Below are 19,185 nucleotides of genomic sequence, written 5' to 3' on the forward strand. Positions count from 1 at the left end.
AGAGCTGGAAGACCCCAAATTCTCTTCTAGGTGGCCCCTGCCTGTCCCCTTCCCACCGAAGACCATCATGGTGTGTGTGTGTGGCGATGCTCCCGACGGACAGGCTTTGGCTGGGGCTCTGAATGAGCAGAACCACCAGCTCCGGCTTTAAGCACTGCCACTTGAAAAGCTTTCCCCTCTCTGTGTTGCAGGTATGGTGTGAATATGCGTTGCTTGGCAGCTCGGGTCAACTACAAGACTCTGATCATCATCTGCGCCCTCTTCACCCTGGTGACGGTGCTGCTCTGGAACCGATGCTCCTCCGACAGAGCCGGCCCGTTCCCCCGCAGCCTCGCCGGCCCCGAGCGCCGAGCCGCCGCCGCCTCCGAGAGCGACCTGGCCCGGCAGCAGAGCGAGGAGGCATCGCCCCAGGAGCAGCAGAAGGCTCCCCCCGTCGCGGGAGGCTTCAACGGCAACAAAGCCCCGGGGCTGAAGTACGAGGAGATTGACTGTCTGATCAATGACGAGCACACCATTAAAGGGAGGAGGGAAGGCAACGAGGTCTTCCTGCCGTTCAGCTGGGTAGAGAAATACTTTGAGGTTTATGGGAAAATTGCTCAGTACGATGGTTATGACAGGTTTGAATTCTCTCATAGCTACTCCAAAGTATACACACAGCGAGCACCTTACCACCCCGACGGGGTCTTCATGTCCTTCGAGGGCTACAACGTAGAGGTTCGAGACAGAGTGAAGTGCATAAGTGGTGTTGAAGGTTTGTCGAGTATTTTTATTTTTAAGAGTTAAAATGCTTCTTAAAGTTTGCTGCCGTCGTTTGAGGTGCAAAGTGATCTTAATTCTGTTGCGACAGGCTCAAAAAAAAAAAAAAGGCAAACTTTGAGAAATGGTGCACAGTCTCTGCTTCAAACTATTCTATGATCTCTGTGATTCTATGATCTCTGGTTTTACTGGTTGCGGCAAACTCTGAAGGTGCCGGACGCTTCTCTTACGGTGCCGCTATCGGGTTTTGGCATTGTTGTTCACACTTGTCGTATCTGTCAGGGAGCCACAATTATTTTAAAATCTAAAATTAACTAAAAAAGCCTGGCTCTGCTGTCTGAGGAGGCTCCTGCTTCCCTGCAGGCACAGATACGGCCCCATGCCCCGAGGCAAACGGCGCTGCCAGCCCTGTGGAACAGCCTGGCCGCTCACAGGCAGCTTAATGTTCAGGTTTTTTGTCTTCAGCTTTAACAATATCCCACCTCCTCACGTTGCTGGGGCAGTGCTGGAGATGCAGCAGCCAAACCTTCACCGCTGGGCTGCTCCAGAGGAAGCGGGGAGGGTTTTGCTCAGCAGTGTGGGATTAGCTCTTACCAGCGCTCGTCCTGTGCCGGGTAAATCGGCGCCGCCGCGCCCGGGGCAGGCAGGGCATCGCCTCGCCTCGTCCTGCAAACGGTGCTGCTGCCCGCGGCAAGGCGAGGAGGTTTCGGAGAAATGCCGCAGGGTCAAAAAGCTCTCAGGCCATCGAAGCTGGATAAAATTAATTTATGGTGAAACCTTTCCAATTTGCACTTTTGCTAAACCGTGCAATCGGTAATTAGGACACAAGGTCTTCCCGCATCTCGGCAAAGACTTGATCGCAGAAAATTCTTGTCAGGTTTCATATTAAAAAATGAACGACTTTATAAAACTATTACGAAATGTGACACTGTGACCCCTCATAAATTAAAGACCCAACTTTTACTTAATAAAATACATTAATTTTCATGCGTCTCAGAGATCGGCGATGCTCTGCTATGTTGATGAGCTCTACCCATGGTACGGTCCCTGCAGAAAGCTGGCACGCCATGCCATTCATTTGGCTGTAAAGGATTCACATACACAAATGCATAGGGTAGGTCGGTCGGTTTGGGTTTTTTTGTTTTTAAGGTTGCTCTCACATTTTTATTAGTATTTTTTTTAACTTGTTATATCTGCCAAGGAAGGGAAACGAGGCTCTGAAACTCGGGGCTCTCCCAAAGGTGCGAATGCATCCTGGTAACGACACGTCCGCTACGTGTGAGCGTTGCCCGGCTCAGGGTTTACGCCGGCTGTGAGAGGCTGCGGAGATGGCTTTTCTTTCCAGTTGCTACAGTCATTGCTGATTAAATACAGCTTGTGAACATGAATAATAGCCACGGGTGCTGCTTTTGCTGTTGGGGGCGGGCTTGGACGTAGGTCTTGGAGCCCCACCAGTTTTCGTATGAAATGTGGAAGGTGCGCGAGATGCCCCTTGCAGCCGGACCCCGCGGTCTCCTGAGGTTTTTCAGCAAAAAGCTGAAATCCAGTAAGAACTAATTGAGAACCAGGCCAGGCTCGGCAGCCCCTTGCCTTGCCAGATGTGCGCGCGAGGTGCTGCGCGTAGCTGCTCTCCGCTTAAACCTCAAGAGACCAGCGAGTTTAATGCTCAACAACGTGGTTATTTATCTACAAGCCTTGCTTTTTCGCAGCATGTGATTTAAGACCCATCACTGCGAAAAGTGGTGCCAGAGCCAGGGTTTCGTAAAGGCAATAGAGTTATTGGCGTCCAGCAAACGGGTCAGAGAAGAGAAATAGTTGTAGTTTGTAGGGAAGGGGTTTTAATATTCAAATACATTCTCAGACAGTTTTAGGCTCTTGCCTTGCATCATTCCCGCCCTAGAGATTCTCATATTGCTGCATGATGGAAAAAAAACCTCATGTTATATTTTTACCTCCTCTCTTTCTGCAAGGTTAATGTGTTGTTATGTCCTATGACCTGGAGAATTTAATCTTGTCATCTTGTATAAATTTCAAGTAAAGCTCTTCGAGCGGATTTCTTCTTTTGCATTTTTCAGTCTCAGTGCATGCACCCTTAACAGAAAACGTTTAGCGTTGATAAGTGAGCTGGCTTCCAGGAGTTGAGATAATACAGGCTATTTAAATATTTCCCATGATGGTTTTCTCTTTAGGCAGCAGTAAGCCGTCACGTCTCCATCGGTAATATTTATTAGTAACACAAAACACCAAAATATGTATGAAAATGTCTCTTTTTACATTTAGTTTAAGTAATCTTTTCATTGTACCAGATTTCAGAAGAAATTGGTTTCTGAGCTTGACGTTGCCAAGGGGGAAAGTGGTGCAAATGCCAACTTGTTTATTTTCATCTTCTTTTTTCCTTTCTCGCCTGCATGCAAAGGTTTACAGTACGAAATATCCTTGCTTTCCTGCAAGAGGGTCACAGTGATATAGTCCCGCTTCGGATTCATGTTTAGAGGTTGGGAATTTGTTCCAAATAAAATCCAGGACTTTAGGAGGATCCTGGTTTTATCCGTATCTTAAACATCGTGTGTTTGCTTGCTTATGGAAGCACGGGCATAAATAAGTCTGCTCCACACAGTTCGCTTCCATTTCCCACGCAGCCGGTGATGCAATAGGCAGTTTATAGGGCGAAGGTTTTTCCACCCAAACCTTGGGGCTGCAGCTCCTGGGAGCTGGTGAAGGGCAGGCAGAGGAGAGCCTGGAGCTTGGCAGGGTTTTCTGCAGGTGTGTCTCTGCTAACGATCGTAACGGAGGGTGGAAGTTTTCTATTGAGCTGGGCTATGTGACATTGTCTGAGCTCATACGATGGGTTTTGCACGTGAAATCCAATCCGTCAGGCTACAGAAGATGTTCTCAGTGATCTTCCTGCTTCGAATCCTCAGAAGAGGTGGTGCTCCAGGGGGTTGCAGAATCCCAGACTGGTGGGGGTTGGAAGGGCCCTCTGGAGCTCACCCCGTCCCACCCCCTGCTGGAGCAGGCACCCCCAGAGCAGGGGCACAGGGCCGCGTCCAGGCGGGGGGTGAATGTCTCCAGGGAAGGGACCCCACAGCCTCTCTGGGCAGCCTGTGCCCCTGCTCCGGCACCCGCACAGCAAAGGGGTTTGTCCTCATGTTCAGGTGGAACTTGCCGTGTTCCAGCTTGTTCCCGTGGCCCCTTGGCCTGGCGTTGGGCACCACTGAAAAGAGCCCGGCCCCATCCCCCTGACACCCGCCCTTCAGATATTTATAGGCATTGATGAGATCCCCCCTCAGCCTTCTCTTCTCCAGGCTGAACAAGCCCAGGTCTCTCAGCCTTTCCTCATAAGGGAGATGCTCCAGTCCCCTCATCATCTCATAGCTCTCCGCTGGACTTGCTTGAGCAGTTCCACATCCTTCTTAAACTAGGGGGGCCCAGAACTGGACACAGCACTCCAGATGTGGCCTCAGATGGGATCTTCTGGTCAGTGCAGACTCTTAAATCTAAAATCACCCTACCCCTAAATGAAGCGTGCTCTCCTGCGAGGCTGCCAGCCTTTGGGTCAGGGAGTCGTGCGCGGACAGTTAATCCCAGGGATGGCTGGGCTGGAGCAGTAGCTCTGAAGACAAGGGACAGCTTTGGGTGGAAGAGCTGGGGCGTATTCTGCTGGTATTGCATGGAGAGCTCGGCTGGTTTCTGCAGGCATCACTTCAAACTGCGCTTGTAATGGTCTTGGGGGAGCCAAGGTAATTGGAGCAGATTTGTAGATCCTGGCTAAATTGCTCTTTTAGTATCAAGTAACTCTTACCAAAATCTAGGAACAACATGTACGCTAAACTTGCAAAGATTTGTGTGGCATTAAAGGGATTGTGCTAGATACAACATTGTTTGGAGAACTAGTGGTCTCTGGGGTAGGGGGGGAATATCGGTAGGGCATTGAAAATATATTATTTTAAAATAAGTACAATGTTTCAGTAAGCAATTAAATGAGCATGCATGGAAGACCACGATAAGGACTTCTCTGCCACTCAAGTCTGCCTAGTTTTGACTACTCATGGATCTCGGTGTAAATGGCAGCGATTCACTCCTTGAACGGGGCTTTCCTCAGGTCTAACGGTGAAGCCTAGAAATATCATTTGCTAGAAGGAAAGAAGTGATGGGGTAAGGAGGAGGTGTGTGCAGGGCTGCAGGCACTGGGGTTTTTTTGAAAATGTGCTGATAAAATACTCGCTGTTGTCCTCTCTCCCAGGTGTGCCGTTGTCCACGCAGTGGGGACCTCAAGGCTATTTCTACCCCATCCAGATTGCACAGTACGGGTTAAGTCACTACAGTAAAAACCTGACGGAGAAACCGCCTCACGTCGAGGTGTACGAAACGGCCGAAGAGAAGGACAAAGCCGGCCGGTCCGTGGACTGGACAGTGCCGAAAGGCTGTTCTCTGTCCACAGTATCTGATAAAGCCAAGTTCACGAGCGTCAAGCAGTTTGTCGCTCCAGGTGGGTTATCCTAAGTGCGTGGCAGCTAAGCCACGTCCCTTAATTTGCACAGATGTTATCAGGTGAGCTTTAACTCGCTGGGATTAACGTGTTTTCATTTATCCTGCGTGACTTTGCGTCCTTAGGATCTCAACCTGAGAATGTCATCTCGTTTCCGTACCTCTGGAGTTTTCCCTTTCTCCTGTTTTCTCTCCATCACTGCTTTTTCAACACTATTTTAGTGAGAACATGGGTGGCTGTATGCATGGAGGGCAACGAGAAGCTATGGTCACGCTTCCTGAGCCTTTCAGCTTCTGTCTTAAAATAGAAGCAAAGAAATATATATATATATGTATATATAAATGGAACCAGTCGTGGAGCCTGGGAAATAGCGCTGACGTGTGATAAGCAGGTGCTGACAGGCGATAGATAAGGTCTATTTTCAGCCCGGAGCAAGTGTAGCACGTGCTGCTCTCCAGTGGGACCCAGCAGCTTTCCCTTCATCGGGATGCAACTGTTTTTGCGAAATATGAGACCTTGGGTCGGGCTTAGCCAAGTTGCCTTAAAGAAGGCAGCGAGAGGGAGCGGCTGCCCACGTGCGGCGCAGGTATTTGCAGAGGGCTGGGGGAGGACAGTGACGATCTGGGTGCTCTCCTTCACCTGCAGACGCGCAAGATGCATTTTGTTGCCGTCTCTTCAATTTACCGCGTTCCGTTCCGTACTTAGCAGGGAAATTCATTATTTCATGCAAGAGTTTCCTTTGTGCTAGGACAGGCTCGTTAATAAGGACGTAATGTATTTTTCCTCAATCAATACCCATTAGAATTAATGAGTCCATTACTTAAAAAGACAATGAAGTAATTTTCAGTTGGCACCTTAGGCCTGGGTCTCTAGGGAAAAGATTGTCGAACACTCTTGTGTCTTTGTAGTAGATAAATACGGGGAGAGGAAAGGCTAAAAGACCTGTTATGTATTCTCTCCTCATCCTTTATTGATGGCAGAGTAATCTGTGGGGCTCGAAGGCCGTGATATGCATCCACTCGTCTTAGATGGCCTTAAGTAATGGCTTTGTAGGCGCTGAAGGCAGTGCAAACAACGGGCAGCCTTTAGTTCTCCTTTGCTGCTTAAAACTCTTCCCCCCACCCCTTCTGTTATAATTCATTTCATTATCACACAAGCGTTTATTTACAAGGAACCATAAAACTTACTTGACAGGGATTGCGAGGGGGGTTTTTTAATTAGATTTTTTTTCATAGGAGCAAAACGTTGTGTAACAAAGCGCTCGGTTTCTTCTCCCACAGCGGATGCTGATCTCCAAAACTCAAAGCAGTGAAGCTTTTGCTTTGAAAGACTGGAAAACGTGACGTTCAGTCAAAATACCAGGTCCCGTCCCATAGCACCTTAGAGCGCGAGGCATGGAAGCGGCCGCGACACAAAATGCCAGGGATTAGTTTGGGAGATGGGGAGAAGGCTCTGCCGTGCGGGGAGAGCGGACCGTGACTCGTTGGTTGCACGTAGAAATAGTTACAGGGCGTCTCACGTATCGAGAAGTAGCAGAAAGGAAGCAATCGCCTCGCGCGGGAGAATTTCGCTCCATAGAAAGCCGTTAATTTGAGATGACTTTCTTTAAGTGTTTGTCGTCCCTCCGTGCCTTCAAAGCTACGGGATTTGCACACAGCCTTACAAACTAATTAGCCCTTTGATCTTCTAGTATAGGTTTTTGGGGGAGGAGTTGATTTTACGTTTTAAAATCTAGCCTGCAAGAGAACACTGGATTTCATTATGTGGCACTGCCTAGGAGCTTTATTTAATATATCTTTTTAAAATTAAACAGAGTTTTGCCAATGGAGAGGTTAATAAATACTTTAACACGTTAGTCTCTGTATATTCTTTTCTTTTCTTCCCCCCATTAAACTAATCAGCGCACTGGTGTGTGGAACTGTCAGGTTGGGAAAGAGAAAAAGTCGCAGATTTAAATATTAGTCCCGGGGGAGGAATCCTAAATACCTGCTGCTCGGCACTCCCGGCTGGTGGTTTTTTTTTCTCTGAAAGTGGAGCTTTATGCAGGAATGCGACTGCTAAAGCGGCGCCGTGTTTTTGGTGTCTTTTCTGCCAAGTGAAATACTCAGTGGAGAACAAAAGGGTGGTTGTTGGTTTATATTTTGAATTACAGAAGAGGAGAATCACGCAGCATCTATGTTCTTGCAGCTCGGCTGCTGTGCCCCATCCTGTAGGACAAGCCCGGCTCTGCCAGACCCGCACGGTGCCAGCAGGCAGCTGCAGGCAGCAGTAAGACCCGCCGTTGGTGGCCCTTTCCCTTACCCCTGCTAGTGTCCGTTGCGCTCCGCCATCGATCAGCTACCAGAAGCGTCTGCTAAAGCCATCGATCGAGCCCCTGGCACCGCTGCTCCGCAGCGAAGGGCTGCAGCGTGTTACTGTACGATGCAAACGACTTCTCCCCGCTGCTGCGGGAGCCGGCCTTCGCCCACGGATTTACTTTTATCCTTAATTAAATAATATATGATAGTGCGCGGAAAGAATGATTGAATTATTGATGGGCTGCCCTAAAAGCTTTTGGATCCTGCCTGGTAAGAGGGCTTACCTCGGGAAACTGCACTTCGTAGCTTAAATGTTTCGGGCAACTGAGTGCTTCACCACTGAGCAAGGCTTTTTTTTGTTTGTTTTGCAGAAAATACCGAGGGGGTGTCTCTGCAGCTTGGGAACACGCGAGATTTTATTATTTCTTTTGATCTCAAATTCGTAACGAACGGGAGCGTTTCTGTGGTTCTCGAGACGACAGAGAAGAACCAGCTCTTCACCGTGCACTATGTCTCCAACACCCAGCTCATCGCTTTTAAGGACCGAGACATCTACTACGGCATCGGTCCCAGGACTAGCTGGAGCACCCTCACCAGGGACCTGGTGACCGACCTGCGGAAGGGCGTCGGCCTCTCGAACACGAAAGCCGTGAAGCAGACCAAAATCATGCCCAAGAGAGTGGTGAGGCTGGTAGCGAAGGGTAGAGGCTTCCTCGATAACGTCACCATCTCGGCCACCGCTCACATGGCGGCTTTTTTCGCTGCCAGCAACTGGCTGGTGAGGAACCAGGACGAGAGGGGCGGCTGGCCCATCATGGTGACGAGGAAGCTGGGGGAAGGATTTAAGTCCTTGGACCCGGGCTGGTACTCGGCCATGGCGCAAGGACAGGCCATCTCGACGCTGGTGCGGGCGTACCTGCTGACGAAGGACCACGCGTTCCTCAGCTCGGCTCTGCGGGCGACGGCGCCGTACAAGCTGCCGTCGGAGCAGCGCGGGGTGAAAGCCGTCTTCATGAACCGGCACGACTGGTACGAGGAGTACCCGACCTCGCCCAGCTCCTTCGTGCTCAACGGCTTCATGTACTCCTTAATCGGGCTGTATGACTTAAAAGAAACGGCTGGGGAGAAGCTGGGGAAGGAGGCGCGGGTCCTCTACGAGCGGGGCATGGAGTCCCTGAAGGCCATGCTTCCCCTCTACGACACCGGCTCAGGGACCATCTACGACCTTCGGCACTTCATGCTCGGCACCGCTCCCAACCTGGCCCGATGGGACTATCACACCACCCACATCAACCAGCTCCAGCTCCTCAGCACGATAGACGAGTCCCCCATCTTCAAAGAGTTCGTCAAGAGGTGGAAGAGCTACCTGCGAGGCGGCCGGGCAAAGCACAACTAGAGCTTACAACCAAACCCCTCGGTCCTGCTGCCTCGCAGAGGTACGGTTTCAAAGGTTGCATCCGAAATTTTTCTTTATGGACCGTTTCAAAGAAGTGATCCTTAAAACTGATCTCCTGAAATCATTGCATTCCAGTGTGAAAATATTTGGGTCTGGTGGGTAGGATTCGGGAACTTCACCTGTCCTTAGTGCTCCGCAGCGAAACTATCTGTACAAAGCAAAAACCCCTTTGTGCTCCTGAGTTTGGGGACATTTTGGGGTGGTTTTTTTTCCTTTTTGTAGGAAAATATTTGCAGAAGCCATACCGGTCTCTAAAGTCCAGCACTTGCCTGAAAAGTTAGTCTGTGGCCTCTTTTAAAATGGAGTTATATGTGTATATGTTGGAACAGCGTAACAGATCATGTGGTGTAACGCCGTAAACGTGTATTTCCTTGTAGCCTGGGTAGTGGACAGTGTGTCTTTTTAAAGGTTTTTTGTTTTCTTTTTTATATACGGATTCTTTTCTTGGGGTGAAAAATACACAATTTCTTTTCTTTTTTCCGTGGTTCTCTGTATGGAGATCATTTAGCTGTATGGTTTCTTTACAGACGTGCGGATGGAAAACACGCAGACAGAGCGCGGGCTCCGAAGTCACGTCACATAAGCACAACTCGGTGGGGCTCGCGGAGCTCACAAAGCCTGCAACTGTGCCACCCCCCTTCTAGAAAGCCAAACCTGCCATCGCCCGTCAGGTTTGCCGGTGCCGCCTCCTCCCTGGAGGCTGGAATCTCTTGTCGTGGAGCCTGATGTTTTGCACTGTGTTTTTTAATCACATCTGAGAGGTTTCTCTAAGCTTTGGCAACTTCGCTCTTTGGGAGACCTGTCTTGAATCCCTGACCGTGACGTGGAGCTCATTTTGAGTGGCGCACAGGAAATCCAATTGGAATTAATTAAGGTTTTCCTGTGGTGATTTTCATTTTTAACCTGCTTGAGTATATCAGGCATTTTAAAAATTAAAATGACCCCAGAGGGCTTTCCAGCTCCTCCTGCGCTTTAATACCAGGTGGCACCTCTGCCTACTGTCTTACTCGTCGTGTAAGGCGCTGTTACATCTCCAGCAGTGGCTTCTCGGGTGTGCTTTGTCTTCGTGGCTCTGCCAGGCGAGCAAGGGTACTCGTGCAATAACCGCCCGCCCGCGTCCGAACCCAAACGCTTTCACTGTACTGTTGTAATGCAGAAGAAACCAGGCGGTTTCTTTTCCCTGTGTATCAACCCTTTACACCCACCGTTATCTGCCTTCTCGGCGTGTAGCATCCTGGTTGATCCAGAAGAGTGTAACCCATCGGTTGCATCATTAGGTCAGGGGTGTTTAGTTCGGTAGCGTAGCACATACCGGGTTCTCAGCCCTGTTGAGGCACGCCGGTGTCTGCCGTAAGAGTCCCAGACTCGAAAGCTCCCGACTTACGCCGGCGTGGGAAGGACGCGTATTAGCTCTGGGGTTTTTCCACTGATCCCATAACATGTTGTACATGTAGGTGGGGGTTGAGCTTAAAGATGTTCATACTGAGGATAAAGTTCATTCAAATCACAAAAAGGCTGGGCACAAGGACAATATGTGTCTTGATTATTTTTTTTTTCCTTTATTTTTTGACTCTTTTTCTATTTCTTGCAGATATTTGAAAGAACTGTCTAATTACTTGATCTTTGCGAACACATACTACGATCATATCAATTAATGAGAAGTGGATGTCACAGGAGAAATTTCAATACCAAAGGTAGCAGAGGTGAATTTTTTTTTTACGTACACGTGTACACACACACGCGCGCGCACACGCGAAACCCAGACAGATGTGCTTCCTTTACGAACAGCTGGTCCTTCCTGCAGACACAGAAACATCTTTCTCCTGCGTGTTTCCTCCATCTTTTGCCCATTTGGGATTTGGAGAATCTAGAGAGACTCTTTAGGTACTGCTCGGGAGGTGGTATCGGTGCCTTACGGAGGCCACAATTTCCTCTTTTCTTTTTTTTTAATTAATGCCAGTTGAAAAAAAATCGCAGCGTCGCCGATCTTCCGGTGCTGCGCGAGAGTCGGCGGCAGCGGTGGCATAGGTGAGCTCACGAGCGTAGGCTGGCCGCGCCAACGCCGTCGGTCCTGGTCAGGCCACCTTGTCCTTACCATCGCCGGCGCGTTTTCGTTGGCCTTAGCCCACGCGTAAACCGAACCAACCACCATCGGAGGCCGTAGAACCGAGGAGAGGTAGCGCGGGGGCTTCTCCTGATATTTTTTTCAATTGAGTTGTGCAGCGGAAGAGGATTAGCAGATATTGGTGCCCGCAGCTTCATCAAACTCCCTTAAGCTGGGTTTTGTTCGCTTGGTTTCAGTCTTCAAACTGACAAAGGTCTTGGTCGCTAAGATCTGTTTAACCTTTCCACGAGGCTTCCTGTACATAGACTTCATCAGAAACATGGTGCGCGTGGGTATATGCAAACCGGCGACACAAGCACAACCGTACAAGCGTGGCAGTGCTGTTTTTCTCGGCCATTGTGCAAGACATTCACTGAAAGCTGCTATTTTCATTCACCTTGTAGTTGTACTTTTATTTTTTTCTACCTTTTTTTCTTTTTTTTTTTTTTTTTACATGTGGGATATACACCATGTGTTAAATATGCAATAAATTGTTTACAGGATGCTCTTGTGAAGGGTAGTCCTTTGTAAAGCTGTACAGACTTTGCAGTTTAAGCACAATGTGCACATGTTAGTTTTATATACAGCGAGACGTGACTTTTTGCAGAGGGAAAGGTTCTACTATGTTTATATACAAAAGTAAATGGATCAACGTTTGTGCTTAATGTAAAGCTGCTTTATAAGACTGTAAAATAAATTTTTTTATCTTAAGACAAACGTGGGGCGTTTTCGTTATTTCCCTCGGTACCTCCTGCCCTACGTGTAGTTGCGGGTGAGCCCTGACGAGCGTCTTCGTGGCCCTGAGACGCCTCCTTTTAGGGCGTTTTAGGAGGTTTTTATCCTAAGTAAGATAGAAAACGTTCTTTCTTCAACAGTTTGCTTATTTGGGGTAGGGACCGCAGATGTATAGTCTCTGCTCAGGGTCACGCAGGATGTCGCCGGTGTGAGTTATTTCTGCTAAAAGCACCTCATTTTCAGTTTGTGTGATTTTGGTTAAATAATTTGAACTAACCGGTCGCTAAAAACCGCCCTAATGAAGACGACAGGCGCTGTGCTGAGCTTGCTTGTAACCCGCAAGAAAGCGGGTCTCTTAACGCCCGTTGAGAGACTTAAGACTCAACCAGTCTCTTAACTCCTGTTTCCAGCTAAAAATCTGCGAGTCCTATCAAAATTCCCCCCCCAAACTGGGGCGGAGATCACCTCTGCCTTAGCCACTCCATGCCTGAAGTGCCGCTTCCCACCTGGATGCAGAAGTGCCCTTAAATCGGAGCTAACTTTTCCTGGTCAAGGGAAGCTGGGTGCCTCCTTGGCTGTAACGTTGACCAGCACCCAGGATGCCGCGTTCGACTTGGCCGTGTATAATTTGGCGCGACCGACGCGCGCAGAGCAAATCTTCCGCAGCCGGGCAGAGCTTCAGGGCGGTCTCGCCATGGCTTGGGTGAAAATACTGATTTCCGTTACTTAGCAGTTTGTTAAAAACGTATGAATTGAAAATAGAAGTGGTTTTAAATATGTTGTCTTGGTGATGAATTTGAACGTTTGCTGCTCAGTTTGTGGTGAAAGGAGATACATTTACCATCTGCCTGGAGTGACTGATAACTCCCATGTACGCGTTGCACTTCCTGAATGTTAAATAGCTGCTTCTATACTTCACTAATCTCGTCCAAAAACGGCAGGAGCTATTTAAATGCCAAGCGTTCAGCGTTCTGGCCTATTAAACAAGGTGGAGTTTTGCCACGGTGAAGTGCAAACGCTGAAAGGCATCCTGGCGCTCACCGGCTTCAGCCTTCAGGATGGCAAATATTTTAAGAGCTCATCTTCTTGAATTTATATCTCTTAAGCAACTCGCCGAGTCGCTCGCGTTGGCTTCAACTGAAGACCAACAGGACAGAGCGCCGCGTGCTGCGGTAATAACCCCTAACGAGCAGAGGGTTGCGGCGGGGAGCGGAGGGGTTCTGGTTTGGCTCTCATGGCCGCACGTGCGTTCCCCGCCTCAGAGGAGAGGGGTACACGTGCCTGCCTTGGTCTGGAAGGGGTCAAAGCTCGCCGTGCCCTTGGGCCTCGAGCGGAGGAGCCGTCCCGTGAGCGGCACACGCTCCAGAGTCGCTGCAGCCGAGGGGAGTCTGTCTGTCTGCACCCCCCCAGGACAGGTGGCTGCTGTGCATCTCCTGCCAGCTCCCCCAGAGGCCGTTCATCCGCGGGGCAGAGCAGTTACTGCTCCTTCCGAGGCATCACCAAGCCGTTAGACCCGGGCGTTGGCGCACCCTCGTGCTGCGGGTCCGCCGACAGTGCCTTAATCCTCGGTGCATTTGGGTGGCCGCAACCTGCCGCCGGGGCCTCGCTGTCCCTAAGGAGGCAGCGCGAAATGGCTGGCGGCTTAATTACACCAGGGTCAGGCGTCTCGTGCCAAGTATGGGAGGAAACAAGAGTACCGGCCCGGCCTCAAGCACCTGAGGTTCTGCTCTTGCCCTTGGCGTGCGCAAATGCCGGTACCAGGTCATGCTCTTGGTGGCGGTGGAGGTGAGGTGGCTGCTGGGTTTTTTCTTTTTCTAAATTAGTCTAGATTAATGGTATTTGCTAGTGGGAAAACACTCCCCGCACAGCCTCCCTTCTGCACCGTCCCGCTGCGGCTCCATCCCTCCCTCCATCCCGCACCCCCTGGGCCTCCCAGCCCCGCTCCCTCTGCAGAACCGCTGTGCTGAAGAGCTTCCCCAGTTTATAAGCCCAGTCCCATCGCCTTCCCGAGCTTAAGCGATGGCACCGTCTTAAGGCACTCCCTTCTAAAGAGATTCATCGTGGTTCAGCGGCTTTATGTCACCCCGACGAGGACATATGAGGTGGCGCTGACGTGCGGAGCGGCTTCCCCGCATGGCAGGGCTCCGGCAAAGGAGGCGGCTGCTCTTCACCGGCGCTGGGAGGCATAAATGGTGCACGGACACCTTTCCCGGGCCCTGTTTGCAAGCGAAATCTCTGCTGGACCTTTCTAGATGTGAAGGGAGGCTTTGAGGATGCTCAGGTAAGAGGCTGGTTGTGCAGGTGCTGGCTTCGGCGCCCGCCGAGGGTGCGGGGCTGGCTGTGTCCCACGGCTCTGCTGCCCCCCAGCACCCAGCTCTGCCCCCCTTCGGCACCCAGCTCTGCTCCCCCCCAGCACCCAGCTCTGCCCCCCAGCCCATCCGGAGGGACCCTGCGGGCCCTGGGCCGGCAGTTTCCTCCCTTCGCTGCCGTTTTCCAGGTGGGATATCAAACCGCCCTTTGCACGGGGGTCTCTGAGGTACCGAATCCGCCAGGGCACCCTCAGCCACCCGTGTGCAGGAATTACCTGCGAAGACGTGTTTCTGCAAAGCCTGTTACTGGGAGAGGAAAAAAAAGCAAAATCCAAATGGCATCGCTTGGGTGGTGAATACAAACCCATTAATTTGATCATAAAGAAGCCTTTTTATTAAAATCCCGTCTTTATCCCAAGCGCTCGCAGGGCTTGGCTGGATCTTATTAAATGCTCCGATATTTCACTGTAGCTTTTTGTTTTCCCTGGGCCTTGTTTGAACAATCAAATGTCAGCAGAAGCAGCTGGTGGTAAATGCCATTTCCCTCTGCCCAGGGACCGCGGGACTGGCTGCTGGGTGCTTCACCGAGAGATGAGCTGCTTAGAGAGAATTAAATATTAATACTGGGTATTGCTCTCTTTAACGCACTGGGCCCGGCTTGTGCGGAGCGGGGCCGCATCCAGCTGTGCCCGCGGGTGCCACGGGCAGGCAGGGCAGCGCGCGGAGCTCCAGGGAAGCGAGGAGGAGGATGGCGAGGAAGGGTCGGGGGTGGTTTTTCCCCATGGAGTCCCGGTGCTCCAGCGAGGGCTTGGCTCCTCTCCCACCATGCGGCTCCCTCCCCGCTGGTTTTCCGCAGCCGCCCTCCTCCTCCCGCTCCCCTCCGCATCCCCGCTCCCGGCTGGGGCGGCCGTAACCCCCACGTCCTCCAAAAATTTAACAGTAATGTCAGCACTGGCACATTCCTCCGTCTCACACGCCCCGTAAGCAGAATGTGTCAGCATATTCATTTTGTAATTAAAAATATTAATTAAGGCAGGCCCGTGCCAGAAATGTGTTGCATGAGCTGGGCTGTGCCAGCGGCCGGGGCTGGCTGCGTGCGGGGGCTGAGGGGCGGGTAGGGGGTCCCGGTCGCCCCCCCGCGGTGTGCCGGGGTGATGATTTTGGCCGCACCCCCTGTTTCCATCCAGGCTCGGCTGCCTCGGTGCTCCCCCCATGGCTTTGCAGGTGCGGGGGTCTCCGCCGGGATGCAGGAGGTGGGAATGGGCGCTGGTGGAGGAGGAGGAGAGGAAACGCTGGGGCGAAGCCAGGCGCCTCCGGCGCTCGGCGGTGGCCGGGGGGGCCAAGCCCACCCCACCCCGCTGCGGCGAGCCCCCCAGCTCCTCGGGGCGGGGGCGGCTGGGAGGCGGAGGGTCCGCAAACAGGGGCAGAGGGTGCTGGTCACCAGAGGCATTAAGGGGCTGCAGCGGGGCTTCTCCTCTGCTCACACAACGGGCGCTAGCAGCGACGATGGGGCTGCTGCTGATGTTCGTTTTCTCTCTGGTTTTTGTTGGATGAATTTTAAATTTTCTAAAGTTTGGTAGGTTTTTTTCCCTGAGTGCTGGTGCAGCACTGTTCCTGGAGCGACCCCATCCCATAGGAAAGCCCCTGATTGCTCCTGCCCGGCTTTCCCTGCCCGTTGCCGAAGCGGGTGAGGCAGGGATGCTGCTCGGCTTGCGAGTGCCGCCTGCTTTTAGCCATCCTGCCCTCTTATTTGCAACGATTTTTGTAAAGCCTTCTGTGGCCCTGACAGCAGCAGAGGTCTGCGGGTGCCGCTGCCAGCGGGGCTCGCGGTGCGCTCGGGGAGCCGCTCACCTGCGCCGGTGCCACCGGCAGCGCGTGGCGTTAATGCCCGCCGGAGCAGGGGGCCGTGCAATGCAACCCCCGCGCCAGCCCTGGGCCACCTGCGGACACTTTGCAGCTCTGCCAGTCAGGCACATTGCGAGCGCGGCTCCGCTTTGCTTTAAATGAGCACCGAGGTCTGGAACATCTGATTGTCTTCATTTCGAATAGCTCCAGCTCACAACAACAGGCTTTATAGACAACTAGCTCCCTTTTATGGGGAAAAAGCCATTTTGGACCAGCAGAATAAACCGTCGCGGTCGTATCCCGCGGTTGTCACCTTGTGGATCGCTCCGTGTCGGTGTTTGCACTGTGGTCGTGCCCAGCGGCGCCGGCTGGGGCTGCAGCAACGCCTGCCGCAAAGCTGCTGCCTCCGAAGCGCAGGCAGGGCAAGGCAGAGGTGCCAGCAGGAGCCCCCCTCCTCCTCTGTGGGCACCCACGAGGGCTGAGCCGCGCTCTGCCCGGCACTCCGGCACAGCAGGATCGGGCCCCGCGGGGCTGCGGGTGCTGGACGTGCCAGGGTTTGCGCTGAAGCAGCACTTGCAGCAGGCCATGAATAACACGGTGAAGAATTAAATGTGCATAATTAAATATGCAGGCTTAGGGCTAGATTAAATATTGACTAGTTGTCCCTTTGCACCTCCCTTCGGCGGCTCCACCGTGATGTTGGGGGGTTCAGAGGCCGCCTGGGGTGTCCCGTGGCTTCCCCAGGAAGGAAGGGATGAGCCGGGCTGCCTCGCTGAGGGCCCCTTTGTGAGAAGGATGGGAGGCCAGGCTCCCTCTGGGCGCAGTGAACCCCCAGAAGCCGGCACAGGGGCTCAGCACCAGCCCGTGGACCCGCTGTTGTGCTGGGCCCCATCGCCCGCGGGTGGTGGGGGACCAGTGGGGCCACACACCAGGCTTCGGGCAGGGGAAGGGCAAGAGACCCCGGAGGGTGGCCTCTGCCTGCGCTGGTTCCCGGCTCCGTGGGGAACCGTGTGCCCAGCCCGACCCTCATCTCCTGACAGCTGCGGGGCCAGGGATGCTCCTCTGTCCTCCCGTGGAATGGCTTTCACGTGCCCAGATGTTTCTGGGGTGGGGAGGACCCTTCCCACGCTTGGTCGTTGCCTCCACAGAAACTTCGGGAAGGTCCGCACCCAGACTCTCCAGTTAATTTAAGGAATAAATAAAGCAGAACAAATACTTGCTCAGAGCACGTTTCTATCAACTCCGTGTGCGTCAGACCCAGGCAGAGCTGGGTGGCGAGAGCGCAGTCCGTGCACAGCCTCGCAAGGGCCGGACTCTGCCTGCCCCGGGTGCTGCGGGCCGGCCGGAAAGCTAGGCTCAGCCTAAAACCTGGGCTCAGCCTAAAACCTGGGCTCAGCCTGAAACCTGGGCTCAGCCTGCAGCTTCCAGGGCTGTGTGGGGGCCTGGCGGCTGGGCAGGCAGCTGTGGGTCTCTCCAGGCTGGCAGGGCTTTATGGGCAGCTCCGAGCGTGATGCTGAACCCCACAGCTCCCAGTGAGTCATTTTTTTGAGGGCGGATGTTTGTCCGCAGTTCAGCAAACAGACGCTGCGCTCTGGGGTACGGCCAGCTGGGAGAAGTCACCTTTATGCTCCTGCAGCCCAGTTGTAAGTCAAATAAAAACCAGAGAGCGATTAAAACCAGAGTGTGTTGTGCTGCTGGGTGCGGTGGGATGGAGCCCAGACCCATGAGCTGTGACCACGGGTGGGATGAGCGCTGGCACCCACGGCACGGCCGCTGCTCCGTTCCCACGTGGGAGAGCCACCAGCCTCCCCAGGAGTTGGCTGTGCAGATCTGCAGGGGTGGGTGTGCACATCTGGGGTGGCCATACACATCTGGGGTGGCCATGCACAGCTGGAGTGGGTGTACGCTTCTGCACGGGGCTGTATCTGTGGAGGGGCGTGCGTGTGCCCAGCGCTCCCCAGGACGCGTGGTGCTCCAGGGCTGGCGGCAAAGCAGCTGCGGAGCCAGCGCTGTCCCCGTCCCCGAGCCGCGGGATGTCTCCACTGGCGCTGCCCAGCCCCCAGTTCCCAGCAGGCGCCCCAAAGCCCGCACTGGGTGCCCCGCCTGAGGCTTTCCTGCGGGCGCCCTTTGCCCACAGCGCACACCGAGAGCCGCTGTGACCCACCCCGGGTCAGCGGTGCTCCCTGCCCCCGGCCAGGCTCAGCTCATCCAGTCCTCTGTTAGAGCAGGGCAGCAGGATCCAGCCAACACTCAAATACCTATTTTTCATTTTTCACCCTCTCCGGCTTTTGTCACCCTCGGTAAAAGCGTGGGGAGCCGGGCTGCGGCGGCAGCTGTGAGCCTCGCTGTAGGCTGGAGCAGAGCTTGATGCTGCTGGGGTGGATCCTGGCCAGCGCTCAGCAAGTGCATGCCGGCGGCAAGGCTCGGGGAGAGTGGCCGGGATGCTCAGCTCCGCGGTTCCACCTCCCCTCTTAGGGCTGCCCAGGCATCTGCACCGATGCGGGGCTGGATGTCGCACTCGCCCCTCACCCCCACGGGGTTCCGGGCTGCACAGACCTTCGCCGAAGATGCGGGTGCTGTGGCAGCGCCCCGTCTCCCACCGGCTTTGTGCCGTGCCGGCAAGGCCTTTCCCCAGAGCACCGCGTCCTGGGAGGCAGCTGAGCCATGCGGCCGGGGCTTTCCCCCTGCAAGTGCCTTTTCCCAATGCTTTGACCCCAAGAACAAGAGCCAGGAGAAGCTCGCTGCTGGTTTCCAGACCCCCAGGATTTCCTGCTCGCACCGTTGTATTTCAGCTCAGTTCCTATTTTGCTGCAAAAACCGTAGCTGGGGCTCAGCCGTTCAGTGCTCAGAAGTTTCCACTGGTCTGAAACTCGTCGCACCAGCAGCTGAGGCACCGCAGGGCTGCCACAGCCTTTGCCAGCGCTGAAAATGCCGGTTCGGAAACACGAGGTTTCCCAGACTGCTTCTGCACGGTGCTGGGAAGAAAGTCCGGCCTCGGGCTGGGGATCGTGCCCAAAGCGGGGTCGAAGTACTCAGGTACCAACCTCCTCCTCTGCTGAGAGCACAAATAAATGTGGATGGATTATTTTCATGGGTTTCTGTCAATGATCATGTAAAAAAACGAGACATTTTAAAGTATTTCAAGGGTTTATTGCAGCGCAGCAGCAGACTTTATCCTTTCCATGTCATTTGAC

The 19,185-nt window shown here is 53.2% G+C and overlaps 1 protein-coding gene across 11 annotated transcripts in view; it reads left to right on the top strand.

The window, feature by feature from the left end:
* The window catches only part of GLCE (glucuronic acid epimerase), a 56,488-nt gene extending 44,669 nt beyond the window's left edge, over window positions 1-11,819 (top strand). For 9 of the 11 annotated variants that reach the window (XM_075100810.1, XM_075100802.1, XM_075100801.1 and 6 more), the window contains 3 exons: window positions 192-751; window positions 5,000-5,245; window positions 7,914-11,819. In XM_075100810.1, the coding sequence (XP_074956911.1) occupies window positions 205-751; window positions 5,000-5,245; window positions 7,914-8,938 (1,818 nt within the window). In that variant the 5' untranslated portion in view covers window positions 192-204 and the 3' untranslated portion in view covers window positions 8,939-11,819. The remainder of the gene's footprint in view (window positions 1-191; window positions 752-4,999; window positions 5,246-7,913) is intronic. The other 2 variants (XM_075100804.1, XM_075100812.1) reach the window with 2 other exon arrangements.
* The last annotated feature ends 7,366 nt before the right edge of the window (window positions 11,820-19,185 follow it).

This window comes from Phalacrocorax aristotelis, chromosome 7 (assembly GCF_949628215.1).
Source record: "Phalacrocorax aristotelis chromosome 7, bGulAri2.1, whole genome shotgun sequence".
Classification (NCBI taxonomy): Eukaryota; Metazoa; Chordata; class Aves; order Suliformes; family Phalacrocoracidae; genus Phalacrocorax; species Phalacrocorax aristotelis.